This window comes from Octodon degus, unplaced genomic scaffold, assembly GCF_000260255.1.
Source record: "Octodon degus isolate 3935 unplaced genomic scaffold, OctDeg1.0 scaffold00266, whole genome shotgun sequence".
Taxonomy (NCBI): domain Eukaryota; kingdom Metazoa; phylum Chordata; class Mammalia; order Rodentia; family Octodontidae; genus Octodon; species Octodon degus.
This window is the reverse complement of record NW_004524842.1, coordinates 1,489,339-1,512,462: the sequence shown is the minus strand read 5'-3', so window position 1 is coordinate 1,512,462 and position 23,124 is coordinate 1,489,339. Positions and strand designations below refer to the sequence as shown.

General features: G+C 48.1%; 1 protein-coding gene across 5 annotated transcripts in view; it reads right to left on the bottom strand.

Annotated features, from left to right (window-relative positions):
- Positions 1-15,193: 15,193 nt before the first annotated feature.
- Positions 15,194-23,124, bottom strand: part of Ncam1 (neural cell adhesion molecule 1) — a 318,282-nt gene continuing 310,351 nt past the window's right edge. For 3 of the 5 annotated variants that reach the window (XM_023706604.1, XM_023706605.1, XM_004646369.2), the window contains 3 exons: positions 22,488-22,695; positions 21,373-21,489; positions 18,127-18,407 (listed from right to left, as the gene is read on the bottom strand). In XM_023706604.1, the coding sequence (XP_023562372.1) occupies positions 18,284-18,407; positions 21,373-21,489; positions 22,488-22,695 (449 nt within the window). In that variant the 3' untranslated portion in view covers positions 18,127-18,283. Of the gene's footprint in view, positions 18,408-21,372; positions 21,490-22,487; positions 22,696-23,124 lie in introns of all 5 variants that reach the window. The other 2 variants (XM_004646367.1, XM_004646368.1) reach the window with 1 other exon arrangement.

Below are 23,124 nucleotides of genomic sequence, written 5' to 3'. Positions count from 1 at the left end.
GCCCTATTGAAAACCAAGTGTAGATCTTTACAACCAGTGGGAAATAAAGCCTAATGTGTATATTATCCGATATATGGTATTTGTTCATCTCTGTTATTTAATATTTGCATGGCATTCCACTTATTCATTTGTTCTGTCATGTGGCTGCTTGTTGTCATTCTATACCTTTAATTTCTTTTAATCTTGGACTTATATAAAACTTGCTGCAATGAGAACCTCTAAGTAGAACTTTTTATATGACCAGGATTTTATTTTTTATTTTACTATTATTTTTTAATTTTTATTTTTTTGATACAGGGTCTCACTATGCGGTAATGATCTTCCTGCCTCAGCTCCTTAGCACTAGGATTACAGGCATGCACCACTGTAATCCTAGTGGGCCAGCACAGCACAATGGGGTCTCCAGAGGAGGCACAGCATGCAGTGTCGGAATCAAACTTGGGACCTTGCACTTGCCAGGTGGCTGCTTAGACCGCCAAGTTGTCTCCCTAGACCATGACTAGGATTTTAAAATGACTTTCCAAAAATGGGTTTCTCAATCAAGATTTTGAACTTTTATACTTAATATTTCCAAATGGCTTCTTAATGCATTTGAAAAAGTTTGCATAAATTAACATTATAACTGGCAGTGCCTGAGAGTGCCAGTTTCACAGTAGCCTCACCACCACTGAGTTTTAATTTTTTCACCCATTATAAATGGATTTTTTTGCATAACTTTCAATATTAGACAGGCAGAAACCTCTTCTTCCTCTCACCGCCTCCTCCTTACCTAGGTTGGGGCTTTCCAGTTCTTCCCAGACCTATAGCAGAGAGCAGCCTGGTGTCTTGAGCGGTCCTTCCTACTTCATATTCTGCTTCTCTTCATACAATCTTAAAATATAGTGTCACCTGGAACCATTTAAACCCCGGGTTAATTTAGGGCCTGGGGTCAATAGATAAATTAATGGCATGTGTAAATTTAATCGGGAGAAGTTCTATTTTATTTTTACAAACAAGTCATTGAAATTTAGCATTCATTTCATTGTTAATGTAGGCAGAACCCCACTACAGTGTTGTCAGCCGTAGTGTCACTTACACACAGCAAGCCCCGGACACCATCGTAGTCATGAGGTATGCTTGTAGAACTTGCATTGCTGTGCCAATAGACAGGCACAGGTGTCACCATATCACACACTTGAGTGTCAAATACTTCAATAATTGTGTCGCTGTACATTTGTTTTCCTTTTTAATCCCATGTATTTAATTTAAAAATATTTCTATGAGAGGAGGCCCGTAGACCCCACTTGCCATAGCAAGAGTAAAGCTGAAAACTCTTCTTCTCGTTGCAAAAGATTCCAGGTACAGTGTAGCCATCACCCACCCCACGGAGTAACGCTCAATGCTCTCCCCCTTGTGTGTTCATGACAACCTTACAGTGAAGATGCCTGGCAGACACCCCCTCTGCAAGTGACCAAGGTCACCTTCGCCAGAAGGAAGTGATGAGGACATCATGCCTCCCTGACAGGATGCTATGAGACGAGTGTGTCACCACTGGGGCATTTTCCACTAGAACTCGTAACTCAGTCCAACCATGAAGATCTACTAGACAAACACAAGTCTAGGTCCATTCTCCGAAAAATCAACCTGAATCTTCTAAAGTGCCCAAGTCATGAAAACACAAGGGAAGCCGGAGATACTGCCACCGATAGAGGAAGGGCTCATGAGCCTTGGTACTGACAATGTGGTGCCTCTGGTGTCTTCTGATCCTGGCACCAGAACACACCGATGGAAAGCTGGTGAAGCATTCATAAAGTTTGTTTGGTTATGAATATTGTGGTCATGCAACTTTTAAATTTTGATAAATCTTTTCTGGCTGTATATGATACTAATGTAAGAAAATCTAGGAGAAGGCTTACAGGAGCTCTGTTTAATCACTGAAACTCTTCTGCAACTTTATTATGATTTAATGTATAAATACAATGTTATTCAGGGAAATACCATCCCTAATTTCTAGTCCAAACCAGTTTCTCCTCCCCATTTCTAGCTCATTCATGTACCCATTCATCTGTTCAACAACCATATTGAACAGTACTTGGTAGGGACGTGTAGGGACACAGTGTGGAGACAGTGATGACAGTACATGAAGATACCAACCTCCAGGAGCTTGTGGCCTTCTGTGCAGGTGTGATGCAGAGGCACAGAGGATGCTTTAGTGGAGATTTGCACAGTACACAAAAAGTGTAGGAGGGGGAAAAGAGCAAGGAATTTCCCTGGCAAGCAAAGCATTGTGGATGGAGTGGAGATGAAGGAAAAGGATTCTGGGAAATGTAGTTCCCAGGGAATCAACCTGACAATTCATTGCCAGGGCACTCTCTCCTGACTGCCCAATCTAAAGAAGCCACGTGTTGATACTCTATTACATCCTTGTGTTTATTCCTCTGGGAGCTGCTGTGTACTAAGTTGTGCATCTCTACAAGGAACTCAGGTAGGGAGAGTATGGTTCCTGTCTATTTTGGTGCCTTCAGCTCACAGACTGGTGTCTTAATTCAGGCTACTACAACACAAACAATTTTATGAAACTGAGTGACTTATGGAAGCAGTGGAGATCTACTTGCTACCGTCCTGGAGGTTGGAAGTCTGCAACTGAGGCCTGGTCCAGGGTGTTCGGTGGGGGTTTGTTTTCCTTGTTCATAGATTGCCACCTTCTTGTATCCTTGCCTGGCGAAGGAGCTCTCCAGCGTTGCTTTCATAAGAAGACTAAAAGGGCTCCATTCTCATGACAGAATCTCCTCCCAAAGGCTTCACTTCCTAATCCACAAGAGTAGGGCTTAGGATTGCAACCAGTGAATTTTAGGAAGATTAAAAACAGCTTGAATGTATGCACCCCAACCTCTTGACTTTGACAATTCCCTATCATTGGATCAGGTACTTACAACACCTTAATGTCCCATGCTAATTTATTTTATTAAAAGGGAATTAATAGTGTTTTGTGGTTTTAAGGGGAAAATTCCCGCTCATGTTAACTTCAGGAACAGGGAATGCGATATACTGATCCACACAATGGAAGGGGGGCACCAGGGTGGGAACCTGGGGGGCACCAGGGTGGGACTTTTTCTGTCTCCTCATGGCAGTTGCAATGTCAGGCAGCCTTCCCCTTGGCCCCCCGACACTCAAGACTTCTCTTCTTATGGGTTCAGATCAAGCTTCTTTTGTAGAGTTTCTATAAAAGTCCTGGAAGTGGAAGGAACATTCCAGAAGAAAATCAAAGTACTATAAGAGTAGAGAGGAAAATGGTTAGCCGCTAGGTAAATGTGTTGTCCACTAAGGATTTGCTGTGGAGCCTACGAGATGGTGTTCTAAGGTGTCTGGTACACACATAAGCAAGCCCTCAACGAGTCACTATAACACTATTAGTATCCTCATGTGCTTACTCCGTGAGGACATACTGAACACTGCGAGGTACCGAGCCCACATTACCTCTTTTGGGGTTCATCAGCTATAAAACAGCTCAGTTCAGGAGCAGTGGAGGAAGAGAACTCGTTTCCCAGGCCTCAAGGAGGAAGGCTGTGTTTTCCGTCTGGGAGGCCTGTTTATGAAGAGGTCTTCCTGTGATTCTCAGTGTATCCACTTGGTGGCAGTCTTAGCCCGCTCGGTGCCCACCGCGGCCGGGTCCCACCCAGCCAGAGCAGACTCTTCTGCCTCTGAAGATTCCTAGCGAGCCGCACGGCCCCTTATCTGCTCTTCACATCTCTCCTCTACCTGAAACTCTGCTTTATACTGTGGGCTGGGGGAGTTCACATGTAGAGAGACGTGTACCAGAGTTCAGTCTTGTCCTCAGCTTTGCAGGGAATTTCGGCAAGTTCAGGGTATCAACAGGAGACGTTCACCGAACTGGTGTCTCTGCTACTTTCTTGTCACTGAGCCACCATGCCTGTCACCCACAGCTTAAAAAATAAAACGGTTATTTTGGCTCAGAGCTTGTGGAAGTCTCAGCCTACTGTTGGCTGGCTCCAACTCAGGCCGGCACAGAAGAAGAGAAATAGTCCACGACACTGCCTAAGGACAGCGTGCAAGAGCTCACGGGAGGCAGGAGGGGAGGCAGACGCTTCCCAGCCGTGCTTTCAGGGGCCTCCAGCCGGACTTCACCTCCCAAATCACACTCGGCCGGCCGTGAGCTCCTCACTAAGTACACTGACCCCTTGGGAAGTATCACGCATTCCTGTGATGTAATCACCGTGCAAAAGCCGTGTCTGTGAGTGCACGAGGCTTTGGGGACATCTAGATACAAACCATGGCAACTGGCAAGAGGCTGGGAGTGTGCTCAGTAGGCAGCCTGGTCAGGGGACTCCATTGGACAGTTGCATTCTGCTGCAGAGCGCTTCTTGAGTGTACTTGCCCCCTTACTCAGTCGGTTGTCGCTGGGAGATGAAGGCCTTGAGCCACAAGTGGCACTGCTGGGGGTTGTGGACAGGCGTGTGGCACCGCCATGGCCGTTGCTCTCGGAAGCATGGCCTTGAGCTTCGTTCTCGAGGTCTCCCACAGTTGTGTGAACTGCCTATTCGCCTGTTAATCAATTCCTTGTTTGGTTTAATCAGCCCAAATCCATTTCAGTTCCTTACAGCTAAGAATCGTGACACTACAAACACTAACGCTGATGTGTCTCCTGCTAAAGCCCAAGGCTTTAAGTATTGAACAATTCGGAGACAGGAGCCCTGGCTTTGTAGATGAGGCAAACAGGTTCGGCAAGGTAGATTATTTTGCCTGTGGTTACACAGCTAGGATGAACCAGAGCCAAGATTTCCATGCAAGGTAAGTCGAAGCCTGAGATCATTTAATTGTGTGGGTTCTGAACTCCATCGGGTGGGGACGTTGTCACACAATCGTCATGGTAGCCCCATGACATAGCCCAATGGTGGCATGCGGCAGGAGCTCAGTGGACACACTGCCGTCAAGGAATTAAGGAGCAAGTGGAGATGCCATGGTCTTTCTCCGTGTGAAGTGCTGAGCTCTGGGATTCTGCAGCAGAAAGCTGCGGGTAGTAGCGTAGCTGAGCAAGCAGGACTTCCCTTTGGAGTCTCACTGCTTTCTTCAGGGCTTTTCCTTGTCTGCAGGACACCAGGTCCTGCTTCTGCAGGTGCGCAGCCATCTGACCTTCACTGACTGTCATCTGGACCTTAGTTCGCTGCCAGTCTGTGCAAGGCATTTTTTTTTTTAAATGTATTTAGTACAAGGTCTCACAATGTACATCGGACTCAGTGATTCTCCTATTTTCAGCCTCCCAAGCGCTGGGATTATAGGTGCGCGTCACCATGCTCAATCTCACCTGTCTTCTCAGGGTGCCCCAGGGATGGGGCCAGCTTGGCATGCTAAGGATCGAACCCAGCTCCCTGCATCTGCCTAAACAGGCACTTTAATCCACTGAGCTATCTGGCTGGCATGTTTCAACAAGGGCTATGATCAGGCTGACAGATGGCTTCCCTGTGTTCAGTGCTACAGGCTGCAGTGGGTGCTTAAGATTGCTGCTATCAAAGGAGTGTGGAATTAGAACAAAGTTACCCAGGATAAGATGGGTTGGGCTCACCTCTCCCACCCTGCAGAGCCACCCAGCTCTGCCTGAGGACACCGACTGCTCTTCTCAGTGTGCTAGCTGACAGACAGCACCTTCTGCTGTTCAGGAAGCGGTCTCCCTGTGGTGCTGCCTGTAGGCTAAGTCCACTCCTTTTTTCTGCATCAGCCCTTCTGACAGGTAACAACAGCTATTTGGAATCTGCCTCCTGCCTGTCCCAGGGCTCTTTCCTGAGCTAAGCACACCAACAGTTCAGACGCAGCCTTGATTCCTTCATTCTCCGGTGGCTCTGCCCAGGCCAGGCACCACCAGCCAGTGCTCCTCCAAGGCTGTGACTTGGAATCTGAGAGCCACAGCACGGGTGTGTTCTGACCAGGACAGAGAGGAGGGGTGGCTTGTACTTCCCTTGCTGCATGCCCCTTATGACCACATTCAAACCCCATCTGTGTTTCTTAGTCACTGTATGACCTTGGGCAAGTTACAGACCTCTCCGTGCCATAGTTCCTTCATCTATAAAATAGGATTAATAGTAGTGTCTACCACATAGAGTGGTTCTAAGGACCACACGAGGAAATGTTTGTAAAGTGTTTACAACAGACATGGTGTTGTAGAAACACCGCATAAAAATCAAGCCATCAGTGTCAATAGCACAAGTATTTTGGAACATCTACACTGAATTGCCTCTCATTTTGCATTTAGAACCAATTTAAATTCTGTAGCCTTTTTTTATATTCAAAATACATTCTGCTGCTGAGCGCCAGCCCTGTCGGTATGTGCTTCCATGGCTGTAGGCTGGGGTTACATCTGTCCCTGTGATGTGATTTCACCGCTGGCTTTCTCCCGCAGCCAACGTGGGAGTCTTTGGGATGCTGGCTCTACCTTTTGTGCACATGGTGGGGGGTGTTGCCTCCATCCAGGCACAAGGTTGTGTCTGCAGCGCTTCCTGTTCACTCCTGTGGGGTCGCAGAGCGGGTGTTAAGCACTGAAGTAGGCCCTCCTCCAGGCTGAGACGCTCCCCCACCGTGCGTGTGCCCAGTGATCCAAGGGCCAGCAGCGGGGGTGGCCCATCCCAGACTCATTGTGGCAGGATGTCTGGGCGGGGCTCAGGGATGCCCAGTTTATTGTTATTTATTTATTTATTTATTTATTTTTATTCTTCTATTTTTATTTATTTTTTATCCATTTTAATGAGAAAAAAAATAGCAATGAAACTTTCAAAACAGGTTAGTAGGACAGTTACAATAATTGATACATTGCATATTGTTGTCTTTGTAGTAGTTGTTTAGGGATGCCCATTTTAAACAGTTCAGTAGGGGTGGGACAGTGGACTGTGGAGGAACATGGAGGAGGGTGTTGCATGGTGCATTGGTGGTGGCCCTGTTTTACCCCAAAGGACACATTCTTTCCCCCTTCAGCATGAGGACAGAGTATGGCAGAACTGTGGCCAGTCCCCAAGGCTCTCTGGGAAAGATTAACCAGCCAAGAGACCTCCCCAGCTTTGTCCTTCACTAGTGCTGTCACCTTTCCAAGAGGCTCTGGATCATCATCACCCCAGGAAGCAATCCAGACAGACAGACAGACCCCATGCATTACCTTGCCCTTAGTTGGACTTGACAGCCCAACTCTTGGGTCAGGCTACTCAGAAAGAGGACAGAGCACAGCGCTGTCCCTGGTTACCAACACCGGCAGTCCCTTCCCACATCAAACCATGGTTCCTCTTCGCTCTTTCCCACTCCTCCAAGAGAGCAGACTCCAAGGAAGGAGTTCCCCACCTTTCCTGGCTTAGCCTTGTCCCTCTGAGAGTCATGGCTTTGAGGCAGACACAGGTAAACCTGGGCGTGATGCTCCCACCTTTCAGGTCCCTTCCCCCAAAACCTTCCCAGCCCTGTCATCACATAGGTTCTTCCTACTGGCTGGAAGTTGTCACCAGCTTGGGGGAAGGAGTGGTGTAGTGAAGCTGGAGCAGAGGCTGCAGCAGACAGTGTCAAATCCCTCTCTAGCAGTGCGTAAGCCTGTAACTGGACTTCACCCTTGCCCAGGATGTGGATTTCCTCCAAGGTGTGAGGCAGTGGGCACTGCTGTGTGACCTTAGCTCCAGGGCATCTTCTCTGGCCAGGTGTAGGACCTGTGTGCTGCGCACTTGAATAGACATGTACACACACACACACACAAGCACATAAACGCACACACACATGCACACACATGCACACATGCATGCACACAAATGCACATACACACACATGCACAAACCTGGGCAGGTAGCTGGGGCTGGCATGCATGTATACTATGACTTTATTTCCATCCCCATTTGTTTGATCATTTGTGAAGCTGATAAGCATCCAATCCTTGCACTGTGGTATGTGCTGGGGTGAAATGTTGAATTAGACAAGCACAGAACTTGACTGGAGAGCGAAGCATTGAGTGGGCAGACAAATATTAAATGGGAGATTAAACAAAGCATGGAGACTTTGGATATGACCAAATGGTGTGTTAAAATATTTTACAGATTAGTCATTGTTCACTAGTCAGGACACAGTGAGGGCTCCCTGCCCCTCCGCTGTCTTCACCGGAGTGGTGGAGTCTTGGGGCCACTCGAAGATTCCTGCAGCAGGGTCTGGGTTGACAGCAGCTACTTACAACAGCAAAGGAGCATCTCAATGTTTTAACAACCTGATACCATCCAACTGGCAAGTGTCCACTGTGTACTGGCCTTGGACAAAACAATCAAGAGTGGGGTGCAGCCAGGATCAGGTGACAGAGAAGGCTTACCGGGTCAGAAGATGTTGAAACTCAGCTCTGTGAATGAGTGGGAGCCAAGGATGTGAGGAGTCTTGGGGGCTGCTAGTGAATGCATTAGAGAAAGCAAGAAGCATGTCTGCATGTGGACAGCCAGAGGAGAAAAAAGCAGGGCATAGTCGAGGCAATATAGCCTTCCCACCATCTCCGGTGCATGCAGGGTGAGATGGGTGTGGAGGGGTGATTAGGGGCCTCATGGGCAAAAGTGACAGCTAAACGATGGGGCCCTAATCTGTTGCAGATGAAGTTTTGATCACTCCATGAATGATAGGTTGAAGATGACATTAAGTTCAATATTACAAATTTTGTATTTTGAATATTTTACAACATTAATTTCGTCTTAACTTGAGAGTCGTGCAGACACAGGTCACAGTTAAGGAGCCAGCAGAGGAGGGTTTCCAGTGTTGCAGTATTTGTCCTGTGGCGTGCAGCCCAAGGGCACCAGTGCATGGTTGAAGCCTCAGCATAGATGCGATATATATATCTATATCTATCTATATAGATATATATACATATAAAAGATATATATATATCTTTTCCAATGCATACATACTTATAACAAAGTTTAATTTATGAATTAGCCCAGTAAGCAATTAGCAACAACTACTAATAAAATAGAATAGTTATAGTTAAAAATCATTTTAGCAAAGGAATTTCACCACACTACTCAAAATGGAACACAAAACTTTTGAATTGCTTATTTCTGGAATTTTCCATGTAATAATTTTGGACCACTGTTGATCACAGCCAATTGAAACCACGGAAAGCAAAACCATGGCTCAGAGAGAACTACCATCCATGGAATGCAAACTCCTGTGTGGTTTCAGGTTTCTGCTTGAGGGCCTCCTCCAGAGAGGTGCTGCCTGCGTATCCTACACAACAGCAGCTCCTCCCTTATGGAGCATATGCGTGTTTCATCACAGCATGGGTCCTTGACTTCTTACAGATGTTTTTCAGAATATATTATAGATATTTTATATAAGTGGCATGAGAGCTTTTATTCCCCTAGACCAACTTTGGGCTTGAACAGGTTCCCGATAGACATTTGTTGGACAGGTAGTTAATTTTGGTACAGATGTACCTAGGCAGGTGGATTCTTGTCAAATCGTACCATCCTGATAGGGTTTCAGTAAAGAGATTATTTTCTAGAGCCATGTGTTCTTTCTGGGGCTAGAGTTTATAAGACAGATGCAACTCAAGAACACTAAGACAAGAGTTTCTGCTATCCATGAGTGAACACTTGATGCATTGAACCAGAGAGTGGAAGCTGAATACTAAGAGAACCGAAGGGAGGGTGTGCAAATGGGGAAAATGTGTTCATATCAATACACCATTAAGGTGACTCTCAACAAGGCCATCAACTGCTGGGCAATACTGCTAATAATTTTCAACAACTTGTTCCTGTTTCCTACAAAAATGCCTTTACTTTCCCCAAATCAATCTTGGCCTCAATTGCCCCTTTAAGTCAACATATTAGCAGAAGCCCCAGAAAGGATAAAGAATGTGTGCATGGAAGGAGCTCAGTGTGAGGGCTTCCTGGAGAACAGTGAAGCATTGAATTTTGGGCCAGGCTGAAATCGTGGATGGTAAGGTCTAGGATTTGGCTGTGAGATGGGATGGCTTATGGGGAATGAAGAACAGGGCCACTGGAGACCAGAAGGTCATGCTGAGGGGCTTGCAGGTTAGAGTGCCCACATGAACCATTTGTGTCACCCAGGTTAATGGTGGAAACAGAAGGAAAGTGGAGGGTCAAGAGCAAAGAGCCAAGTCCTCACAACAGGGGCATAGTCATAGATCTGCACTTTGTACAGTGCAGATCTGATGTCAGGAGCCTTAGAATGGGTGAGAGAGAGTCTAGTGTGATGATCAGAGGAAGAAAGATACCGACCCGCTCCCAGGTGCTTGGGCAGTCTAGGTAAAGAATAAGTAGTATTCTTCAGGGATCGGTATTGTCAGGGGAAAACCGGATAAAGATGGGCACCACCAACACTCAATGATGGAGAAGTGGAAGAAGAGTGAAGCTTGTTGGTCATCATACGAACTTCCAGAACATAGCTGGGGAATGTGCAAGGGACACAGAAACCAAAATTGCAACCTGAGTGTTGTTTTTGTTCCGCTATGTCTTCTAGTCTTCCATCCTTAATCTTTCTCCAACCACATCTAATAGAGAAGGCAGTCATGTGGTCATCCTTCTTTTCTTTCTGTGGTCTTATCCCAGCTCAGGTCAGGTTTGTAGGGATACAGTGAAAGAAATGAACTCTGATGCCTAGTTCTGCATATATCCCGTGACAATTACCCCAGCGCAATTGTGCATATTTTCTGGAATATTCATTGACCACATGCTGCCCTGCCTTGGAGAATATTTTGCTTAATGTTGTTCAGAGTCTAGCCTGGCTTCCCCAATAACCCATGTTGATATTACCATGGCTCCTCCATCATCCTGCCCCACTAACTGCTGTCCCAGTGCTCTACCGCCCACATGTACCATTAAAGTCACCCAGGTCAACAGTGGAAACAGATGTGGACCACCTGAATTGGCCCATGAGCTTATAAAAGATACTAGTTTACATGGAAAAGTACAGGCGATATAAGAGGGCTCCTATTTCCTTGAGAGTCCCTGTGGTGAGGCAAAATATCTTAGATTCCTGTAAGCAAACCTAGACCTGGACCCATGCAATTGGGCTACCTTTAAAAATGCTATTGGAGCTACCATGAACTATGTATTCATCTTCAAAATATGTCAAAAGTGTTTGATAATTTTGGACATTCAAGAGACATGAAACATGAATTTTGCAAGTTCTTGGAAGTGGGAGAAGATGTGGGTCGCTTTAGGACTTATAAGTAGCTCAGCAGGGCTACAGTCTATGTGCAAGTTGGAGAGGTGCTAAGAATGAACAGTAAGTAAGGCTTGATGGATATGGGTGGTGTTTGTCCTTGTAAGTGTTTTGCAGTTTTGCTGAGTGAATCTGAGAGCCATTGGGAAGATGGGAGTAGCATAGTAAGATCCCCATTCCACACAGGTCCTTCTATCCAGACCAAGGCAAATGGATAGTAAGAAGCTAGATAGATTCCAACAGGGCCTCCCCTGTTGGCTTATTTAGCTTCTGCCATCCAAGCTCAGCTTGCGTGAGGACTATGCAGGAGCTTTGCTCTTACTGGGAACTCAGAGGCATCCTGCTTTGCCTGTCCCATAGCACAAGGAAGGGGCTGGATCTCCTCTCACTAGGGCAGTTTTCCCAGGCCAAGTATCTGCAGCATCTTTAAATGCTCTCCAGGAGGACAGGGACATGAGGGCCTGGGCAGCACTGGTGGGCACTCATTGGGCAGAGGAGGCTATAGATATAGCAGGGTGACAAGACTCCCAGGACATCTTTTTCTCCTTATGCATCACAAATCTATTATTCTCCATGCATGGCAGTCATCAGGATAGGTAGAGGCAAATTCTGTCAAGGGACTAAGAAGAAGCTACTCTGGAAAGGAGATCTGGGGCCACTGTTTCTCTGCCACTGTTCCCTAAGGTGCGGGTGTGGATGGCACAGTGGCGGTTTCTCACAGTTCTCCCTGGGGGAGAGTTGCCTGTGAGTGAATTTTCATTCCTGAGTTCTCTGTTCAGTTGTCTTCCAAATCATTTTCTAAGCTATCTCCTCAATGCCCCTAGGTTTAAGTTCATGCTATATGTGGACCATTCTTGTACATGTCATTCCAGTCTGGGCCTGAAAATCTCCATTAGAGTGGTTACAAGTATCTCAGTTTTAGAAACACCCCCACACCTCTTTCTTCTTTTGGAAGAAGCAGCTCTACCCTTTGTTTAGCCATCAACGCCTGAAGTCTTTCTTGAGGTCTCCCTCAAACCCACCTCCAGTCCCCTCTGGCAGCCTGGCTGTGTGTATTCAGAACCTGGCCACCACTTACCCCGCACGGAAACTAGCTGGCTCCCAGCTGGTCGCTTTGTCCCTCTTGGGTCACTGAATTCTGATTAGTGGCCTTCTTCCTTTTTTGCTTTTCTGTGGTTTGTTACACATTCAGTAGCCAAAGTGATCATTTGAAAAGTCAAGTCATGCTGGATTTATGCTCAGAAATTTCCTTTGGGCTTCCACGTCTCTTGAAGCAAAAGAAACACTCCCCCAGCGGTCTCCAGATGCTAGGCGATCTGGTTCCGAGATAGCCCTGCTCTCCTGCTCCCCTGCTCCCCGTGCACTTGCTGGCCCATCCCACAGTTTGTTCCCTGCTCCAGTCCTGCTGGCTTCCTTCTCTGTTCCTCAAAAATGCCCTTAGACCTTTGCGTTTGTCGCTCCCGGGGCCTGAGCTGCGGCCCTTCAGATATTTGCATGGCTCAGCTCCTCACTCCTTCCATTGAACCACTGCTCAAATGACATCTTTTCAAAAAGGATGACACTGCATGCCCGCCCCATGTAAAATAATAATTCTCCTTAATCCTTTAATACCTGGATGTTATTCTCCAGAGAATTTACTACGATTCTCTGATTTAGCTGTGATAAGTTAACTAATACCATGATAACAAATCCCCAAATTAAGTGGCTTATTATGTAAGATTTCTCCAGCTTATATTAGATTCAGAGAGCCAATCATTAAAGTTTTGGAAAGTTGGTAAGCCAGTTGTTACAACCATTATAAAAGTTCAATTATAAAAGCCATTAGTTATGTGTCACTTCTTAAACATTTTACTATTATTGTAAGACTGATATTATTCTGTATACTGTGATCTGTGTCCTTGATGGTATTAATGATTATCGTGTCTGCATGGCAGAAATACTGTTTAATAACGTGCTACTACTGAGCCCAACTAAATCCTCGCCTGGGGACGCCATGTTGAAATCAGCCACCTCGTGAATGCTCACATGCTGATGAAATCAGGAAGAGCTACAAAGCGAGGTCTATTTATTTATTTACTTTTGTGCGTTTCTGGATTTGAGAAAGTGATGAGGTAACCAGTTATGATTCAGATGCAATATAAAGGTGTGTCATGACTACACCCATTTCAATAGAAAAACATAAAGCACTTGAGACGGTATTTTTCTAATCTTCAAAAATTTATACTGGAGGGCTGGCCAAATAGCTCAGCAGATTAAAGTGCCTGCAAGTAGGCGCAGGGGCCGAGGTTCAATCCCCAGGGCCTGCCCTGCCATCCCCATCCCCCAGGGCACACTGAGATTGCAAATGAGACTGGGCGTGGTGGCACACGCCTGTAATCCCAGCTCTTTGGGAGGCTGAAGACAGGAGAATCACTATGAGTCTGATCTAATAGTGAGACCCTGAACACCCTGCAGACCCTTGCCTAAAATACAGGAAAAAAAAATTTATACTGGATTGAAAATTTAAGGTGACTGAAGACAAGTCACTTGCCCTGTTGCTAAATGAGTGGTTGTACCCTAAGTCTTCATTGTTCTCTCACTTGTAAGTGAACATCTCAACCAACACTCAAGTTGACGCCACACTCCTTTGTGAGTTGGGACCATGGGCTGCCTCTGGAAGCAAGACTCGAGCAAAAATGAAGAAAGCACTTATGTGTCCATAGGTGTGTACTATTTCAAGACTACTGTGGACTATATTATTTTTAAATGGCAGCCTTCTCATCAGTAAAACCCATGACACACACATACACACGTGTGCCTGCTGCCACACGCCTCCCTGGGGAAGGCTGCTGGCCGCCCACGCAGTCTGTCCTTCAGGTTCTCTCCATGCCACGCACAGCCTGTTTGCAGCCCTCACTCTGGGCCTAGGTCAGGGCACCTCCACTATTGGAAGCACTGCTGATTACTTTGTTGGGGGAAGAGGGCTGGAACAGAAGTGGTACCCGCTCTTCCTGTGTACCGAAGTAAGAGAGCAGAGAAGCTCAATCCCACCACATGCTGGAAGAGGGAAAAGGTGAGCAGAAATATCTGTGAACAGCCTAAAGAGCACCATACTGCGTTAGGTGTTTGCTCTTTGCTTCACTCCCACACTTGAATGTAGCTTCCACCAGAGAGGTGTTTTTTTCAACTGCTGAATCTCAACTGCTGAGCACCTTGGAGTTGCTTGATATTTTCTGAATGAACCTGCAAGATTGATCTGGAGGAGTGAGGCTTGGGAAGCCCTTGTGCATCAGTAGAGAAGATCATCATCCCTTGTTTTATGCAAGTCTTCATAAGTAATGTATTTCTGTTTCTCAGTCATCCTCTCCCCCCAAGCAGTTGGAGACATGTGGCAGAGGAACCCACAGAGATGCATGTGGCTGTGTTATCTGAACACAAGTTAGGTACCTGTGACACAGAATAAAGGAGGTGGCACCCTCAGATCCACGCAAATGCAGCCAGTCCCAACAGGAGGCATTTGCTTACATTTGGGGTCCTAGGACACTCGATGGCCTTCCCCAGTTTTGGGCTCCACCAGAAACTCTTGGTTCCACAGCTTCAGAAGCACTTCCTGATACCTCCGTTTAGCCAAGAAAGTACTATACTAGCCCTTCATGTAACTGTCTAGTTCATCAACCAGTACTTAACTCAGTTCTCTACCTACTGCTCGTCTGTAAAAGGAGGAACTTGGCTCTTGGAAAGCTCAGTGACACTTCCAAGGTCAATTAGGAAGGGGCAGAAGCATGATTTGAATGCAAGGTTTATGCCTAGTCCTGCTGATCTAGGACTTCTCGGTTACCCTGTGAGGAAGCAGAAACCACTATCTGGGCAACACTGGACCTAACATCGCGTGCACAGATGACGAAGCCAACACACACACACACACACACACACACACACACACACACTACCACAAGCACACTCGCATCAAAGTGTGCGCCTTTGATTCACATTAACAGATACCGGATAGAAAGAAACCCCAGCTTGACCAGAATTGCTTTTTTTTCTTTCAGTTTTTATTGAACACAAGTATTCTGACCAAATGCAAAGTCAAAATTCTCAGTTAGTACTCAGTATTTACACCAGTGAGAATGGAAACAAAGGTGGTGTTGATGTTTCACTTGGTAAAAAGTTTTTATAACAAGAGAGAAGGCCCCCAAAGTACAGAATGTTGGGTAGGGATGTTAATGGAGGTCTGAAAACCACCATCTAGACAGACAGCCTAGGGCGAAGAGCTGGGACATGGAAGGTTCCATAGAAAAGTGTGAAAATAGAGCTCCACTTCAAAGCTGCACTATATACACCAGGCCCTTCAGGAGTAGGAGACCCTGCTCACGGCACCCGAGTGCCCTCCCGCAGAACTTGGCCATGACGATCTTTATGTGAATACATATGTACGGCACATACACATATAGACACACCGACACTGAAACTGACGGAGTTGGTGTCTCCTCTGGAGAATTTGAAAAGGAAAACCATATGCTTTTATCTCTTAACATAAAAGATAGGACATCTTGAAAATAAAGTGACTCTTTGAATTTATAGAAAGCATTGATCTTTACAAAATAAAAGAAAGAAAGGAAAGTTCACGCATGCTGAGACAAATGAACGTCTAACACAAGAGAGGCAGACTGAAGTGTGGGCAGTCTTGGGTATCAGCCCATGGCAGGGCCGGGGTTCTGGGGTGGGGCTGGGGAGTCAGCTGCCCTGGGCCAGACTGTCTGAGGGTTGATTCTACATAAGCATCAGAACCCAAATTGGGTTGTTCAACCACAACCACGTACAGTGAAATATGTGGTCTCTAGGAGGTGTAGCATGGCTGTGGCCTCGCTGGTCAAAACACTAAGGTCCTAAGATGAGAAACTGATGCCACTGAACAGCTCATGACCAGAGTGTCCACCCCTCACCACCAGTCCCTCTCTGTCTCCGGTGCCCACTTTCTAATTCTGCTTGTGCTCAAAGAGCTGTCTCCCTTCGATACTGTTTCCCAAGGGCCTGTGCCTTTGAACTACAGATCTCTGTGGGCCCTAGAATCAAAGGGGCCAGCACTGCATATTCTGGGATCCTCCATTTCCATCCCCAGGAGCTGAGAAAATGCAAAATAACCCCACATTTAGCAAATGACAAGACCTTTATTTTTCACAGTTTGAAATGATAATCTAGCATCGCCACTGATTGGCCTGCGGAAGCGTCAGGACATGGGGGTGCACAGCCCGGAGTAGAAGCAGAGGCGGTCTTGCCACCCTAAACTCTTGTTGCTTTGCACCTTAGGAAATGAACTCGTGCCAGAGGATCGATTTCAGCTGACTTAGCATCCTCCTCCTCCTCCTCATCTTCGTCTATATTTCATTGTCTTGGTTTAAAGGCTTCGATTCCTTATAAGAATTATTTTTGTTTCCTGAATATTTTTCTGAACTATCTGCTATACCTTCCACAACCAAACTATGTTGAAGTTTTATTTCAATACTATGACAAAAACACGTTTCACACTAAAATATTCACGCATCCACAGTGCACAAGCTTGCAGTTCTAAAGTAGAATGAGAAACAAAAGCAAAATTTCTATACAAAGGGCTGGCTTTTCCCTTCTCCCCCCTCCCATCCCCCTTAAAGTTTCTGTGTTTTCCCCCCACTTGGTTTCCAATCCAGGAAAGTTGTGTTATGACTCCAGACAATAGGTTTGTTTGTTTGTTTGTTTCTACAAATGCTGCCTAAGTGAACAGAAGGCTGATGTTACTTTACTTCAACAGATTTCCAAAAAAAGACACTAATTCCCTGAAGCACACATGCTCTTCCGCTCAAATCTAGATTCCGGGCTCAAAAGGAAATGGTATGTATGTATTTTATTTGGTTTTCTACAAACAGGGGATGTTTGGGGTAAAAATGTGTGTTCACCAAGACCAGCCCCAACTATACAATCTTCTCTGCTTCATTCAACAAAGCCTAAGGAGTCCTTCAGAAGGAAGGGCGTGGACGCCCGGGAGGCAGGGCCTGTCACAGACACAGGCAAGTGGCAGCTCATCCGAAAGTCTTCTAACCCCCAAAGAAACACAAAAGAATCCCAGCTCTAAAGGCCAAGCCATTCCACAATGAGACGGATCTTCTTCACCTGAGTTGGACACAGGCGAAAAAATGACAATCACAATGGGATGGGGGAAGAGCCACTGTAAACAGTCATCTTTTTTCTTGGTGCCCTGTGCTGACGCAAGCCTGTGATGATCCCATCAACCTCTAGGCGATTATCAGTTACTTTAAAAAAAAAAAAAAAAAAAAAAAAAGGCAACTATTTTACATGGACATTTCAACACAACCGAAGTCAAACATTTGTCAACTTGTAAACACTGGAAAACAAAGTTGGCAGAAAGGAAGGAAAAAGAAAAGAACCCAATAAAAACAATGGAAAGAAAAAGAAAGCAAAAGAAGTGTGAATACTGCAGATTGAGATCTATCCCCAGAAGCTGCAATTTGGCATTCTTCTACAAAACGAGTCTATGTGGGAACTGAATTCAGCTAGTAAGGGTGACACACTTTGCATACTGAACAAATACAAAGTGAACAGAAATTATAACTTATTTATGAGGTTTTACAGAGTCTGAACTTGACTAAAAGTATAAAAATAAACTGTGGACTTTGTTCATTCGGTTAGTCTTAGTGCCTGAAAGTATTTCTCTGAAACTGGTCTATGCCAATTGGGTAACACCAAGTGTGGTCTTCCTGAACCTAGATTTCTTTCTTATTTTTTTTTTTTTTCTGAGCTTCCTAGATTCTTAATTTGGGGTCCTTTTGTTTGATTTTTAAATGGTTTCAGGGAACGGAGTGTCCTAGTTTGGCTGTGGGTTTAACCTTTTTGTCTCATTTTCTTACAAGTGAACGCGCAACAAAGGAGCCCTTTCTATAGACCTACAAAAAGGAGATCCCGTGTTTATCTGTTTAGTTTTTTTTTTTTTTAAAGGCAAAAGACACTAGAGGAATGAGATTTGTGTGTGTGTGTGTGTGTGTGTGTGTGTGTGTGTGTGTGTGTGGCATTGGAGACGCTCTGGTGAAGCTGCTGTCACTTTTTATTTTGATCTCTGCTCGCTGCTCACCACCCGTCATGCTTTGCTCTCGTTCTCCGCTGTGGTTTGTGTGGCGTCATTGGGGACCGTCTTGACTTCGGCTGGCGCTGGCTTTGTTTCTGACTCCTGGCACTCCGACTTTGCTTCTACTGGGCCCTTCCTGCAGAGAATCACAAAACAGCACTGCTGAGCCCCCAGATGACAGACCTCTCCCCACCTCTGGCCTGGCCCTTGGGGGTTTCTGGTCAGAGCCCTCATCTCCAACTGGGAAGCGTGTTGGGATTCTCATGATGCCCCAAATCCTGGACATGTGATTTTTAAAAGCATCCAGGTGACTCTAGGGCTTCCTCTCCATCCTCAGCAGCTGTGACGGTTGTGCCTCTATGGTGGCCTGGGAGGGCACAGGGAGGGCACTTTCCTCAGGAGCTTGGCAAGGGGAGAGAGCAGGCCTGCTTGCTACCAAGGGTGGAGTAGGCAAGGCTGCGGCACACTCCATTTCCTGATGCTGCCCTTCAGGGGAACTGATGAGGGTCTGTTTGTAGCTTTTAGTGGCAGCATGACAGTTTACCTGGGGGCAGGCACAGGAACCTCCAGGTCTGACTCTGCCTCCACGGGTCTCAGGAGCAAGAGTCAGACCTAAGGACACAGGGGAGCAGGTGCAGACCCCGACTAAGACATGTGGGCATCACATTTCGGAAACTTAAAGGGGGAGGCCTTTCCCTTGGACTCAGAGACCCAGCAGGCATTTGGTGTTTGGCAGCCTCTGGTCCTACCAGCCCCTTGGAGAGCAGCAGAAGCTGGGTTGGGTGGGGAAGAGCAGGCACCTCAGCCAGCGAGTGTCAGGGCCTAGTACTGCATCCTCCCTGCACAGGGGCCCAAGGGGCTGCCTCCTCCTTCCTGCACAACACTGCCTTGCTGGGGGGTGGGGAACACAGCCTGGCCCTGGATAACACACCAGCTATGCCCAGGGAGGCAGAGAAGGGCACCTTGGCCTCCTTAGAGCCTCCCCAAGCTATGCTTGTCAGTGGCCTGACTGCAAGGCACCCCAGGGAAAGCAGAAGGCTGCTCGGCTGATAAGGGTGAAACATAATTACCATGGCCTAATTAGCAAGCCGGCAGTTCGCTTGCCCTGGCCCTCTTGCCTGCCCCTGTTCTGCCTCTGCCCAGCCCCTTGGTTGACAGTCGCCTCAGAGAAGCCCTGAGTGAGGCTGAGGACACGTCTAATAAGGAGGACACAGCACAGCACAGACGCACACCACCACAGGACACAACCCGACAACAGCAGACAAAGAGAGGCCGTACTCGGTCTTTGCTGGTGCAGGTGACACAGAGCTGTCGGCAGTGGAAGGAGCAAGCTCGGGGGCTTGTCCACTGGCCCCAGCGGCAGGAGCAGGAGAGCCCAGGGCTGCAAAAACATCCTTTGCAAGGTCAATATCTGGGGTCTTGAAGTTCCCTTCGTCCATTTTAAAGTCCTTGCCCTGGGAAGGGTTTGTGGCGCTGACGGAGGCAGCCTCGCTCTTCGGGCTAGCAGGGGCTGTGGCTGCCTCGGGTGGGCTCTTCACAGCGCCGGGTTGGGTGGGCTCTGGGTCCGGGCCTTTGGTGCTGAGAGCCTCCTGCTTGGTCTGGGGGGTTTCTGTGGCAGGGGCGGCCGCTGCTGCTAGCGGACTGGCTGCCCCTGCTGGGGTGGAGGCTGGAGCGGGGGCCGGTTTGCTGGCTGGAGGGGCCTTAGAGGCCTCCCCTGCACTGGCTGGGGTGCTGGGGCAGAGGACAGCTCCTTGATTAGCCAGGACACTAGAGGACAAATTGCTGGCAGCAGGGGCTGAAGTCGGGGTGTCACTCAGGTCAACAAGGGGGGCGACCTTGGGGACTGGGGACTGGGAGGAGGTGGTGACGACAGGCCCCTTGGAAGGGGTGGCTTGGCTAGCCGGCACAGAGTTTGAGTCCGGCACAGCCGTGGCTGGTGGGGCAATACTGGAAGTCAGGGTGGTGGTCTCACTGGTGGGGCTGTTCTGAGCAGTGGCAAAGGTTTCGGTGATAGTGTCAGAGTTAGTGGTGACGGTGGTGACAGAAGGCAGCATGTCCTCGACAGTGGCTGTTGTGTCGGCAGGTAGCCTGTGGAGAGGACAGGAAGTAGAAGAAAATAGACAATGAAAGCTGAAACATGACAGAGAAGCCGGCAGCAGGGCAGAAGCCAAGGAGAGGGGCTGTGGGTGGGCATGCACAGGCAGGAGCAAAGGTCCACAGAGAAACGAGGACGCTGAGAGGTGGCACATGCCCAGGAGGTGGGCAGAAGAGGACACAGGAGACAACGAAGAACATGGCAGTATCAAGGGACCTGCTAGCCCTTCCTCCCTGCTGACCTCCCTCCCTCTCTGCACAGGGCTCCTGTCCCCACAGCCCATCTGAAACTTTCTGATGTCCAACCGGAGTCTCCACTCCAGGACTTTGGCTCAGGGTCCATCTACTCTAGGCTCCCTGGGCCCCAGCAGAATGAGGCCCAGCTACCTTGCGAGGTTTTGGGGCAGGGATGGGGAAAGTCAGGAGTCAGGCAGCTGCTGTGTGCTCTGAGAGGCCTCTAAGAGCTGTGGGTTCTTCCACGTCCAGATTTTTGTGGTTCTGTGGAACTCTACTCCCTTCTAACCCATAGGATCTTCCATAGCCAGGCAGGTATTTTCCTAAATACAGTACAGCTTATCAGGAATCCTGATGCTTTTGAACAGAAGAGGGCCAGGGGATTTCACCAGGTAGGTCCTCAACTCCTTGGGTTTTAGAAGGAAACAGAAAACCCTAGAATCCTAAGAAAACCTAAAATGCCAGCTAAGCCTCTTTCAGTCAGGTTTTGCCCTCTTAAACCATTTCCAGAATCAGGGTGCCACTTGGAATGGGTTCAGGGATCCCCGCTTGTGCATGGAGCCTTGCAGTGGCTCTCAGAGCCACCCCAAGTAGAACCAAGAATGCCTTCTCTCCAGAGAGAGTGGGGTCAGGCATTGACTTGCCAAGCAGGTTTCCTGGGATGGCTCCAGAAGGAGTCCTGGTTTGGCCAGTGGGAGGCATGAAGGATGGGGGAGGACGGCGAGGTAGGGTGCAGCTCTACTGAGGGCGGGCCAGCCCCTCCCCCCACATACTCGGGCTCTGTCAGCGGGGTGGTCTCATTGGGCTCTGTATGTTTCCCTCCATCATGGTTAGGGGTCCGCTCCTCCTCGGTTCGAACTTCCACGATGGGCTCCTTGGATTCATCTTTCCTGTGGAGACAGTTCTGCTGGTTATGCCCTGGGACCGGAGGGGGTCCCCAGGGAAGGCAGCAATAGCTCAGGGGAGGGAGACCTCACCCGAGGTTGCCAGGGTGAACGTCCAGAACCAGGTGTAAGCATTTGTGTGTCAGCCTGACCCTGGGGAGCTGTGTGACCGGGGGCATACATGAGTCACCCCTGCTTCAGCTTTCTTAGCTTGAGATGAAGCAGTGTAGGATGTGCCTGGCCTAGATACTATGAGAATGAAAGGAGATGGGGGATGGACAACGGCAATCCAAGTGGCTGGCACCGCACGCGTGTATCTGTGAGCATGCACGCAGGCCATTGTACACCTATGTAGGCAGATACACAGTGCTAGGCATGCGGTGGCATTGAGCCACCTATTCTCTTTTTGTGCCCTTTCACCTTGCTCCAGCACGCCCCATGCTGCAAGGGTCTCCAAAGGCTTTTCACTCAACATCTGTTTCTCCCTGGATGCTGCTGGACAGAACAATCTCTGGACTGTTGCCAGCTCCTCAAGGACAGGGATTTTTATCCTTTTGGTCTGCTGTCATACCCCCGACTTGGAAATCATGCATTGCTCTTCCTTCCTAGCTGCTGGCTGAGTAATTGTTGAGTGATATATGAATGAATGAATCAAGGAAAGAAAAAAATTCAGGTGAGTGTTTCCCTCAACTACTGGTCCTACGGCCTATTTTGATTTTCACAGGGGTTTTCAAACTTTGGTCAGATTCTATCATGCCAGATTGGGAGCTGGGCCTAAGAGCCTGTTTTTCAAACAGGTCACCCCTAACTCTGAGCCACTCAAGACCACATGTGGGGAGGCTTTCTCCAGTGCATATTGCCACTCAGGGCTTCCAAACGAGGAAAGTGAAGGTAGAGGAAAGGTCACTGTAGTGGTGGTGGCGAATGACTCAGAGGTGGCATGGCTGCTGGGGCTTTGGCTAGGGGCCGAGCCCAGACCCCAGCGGGGCCTGGGTTTCACTCACGAGAATGCAGCCTTGCCCTCCTCCATGTCCTTGCCCTTGGCTCCGGGCCCAGCTTTTCCACACAGGTTGACAGCGATGCACATAAGCAGGCCGCACTTGTTCAGGAAGTAGCAGGTGATGTCCACAACCACCAGGAGCAGGACAAAGATGACAATGAGGATGCCCACGATGGCCCCAGTGCTCAGGCCTGCTGTAGGGCTACCATTGGCTTAAGTAAGAAAGAGAGAGCCTAAGGTTAACAGGCTGAGATTGGAGTCCTGACCTTGCAAACCCTGCAAGCCACAGCCCGGGGGGCAGGCCAGGGGCCAGGGCACAAGGCCAGGGCTCTGTTACCCAGAGTTACACCTTCCCTGGGGCTGCTCTATGCTCTGTGTGGAGACAACAAGGTCTCTGTACATCTTCCAAAGAGAAAGGTGACAGCCTCATCTCATCTCAAGAGTGGACAGAGGCTTCCCAAGTGAGGGTGTGTGTGGGCTTGGGGGCCAGGTCTCTACCCTGCTCTCAAGGCCTGAGTCCTCCCGGAGCAATGAGCCCCTAGGGCCTACCTATGACTGCAGGGAGCCAAGGGCACTGGATGGAGGTGCAGCTAGAGGGCACGGCCATGTGCTCACAGGGTGCTGGGGGAAAGGTGGCATGG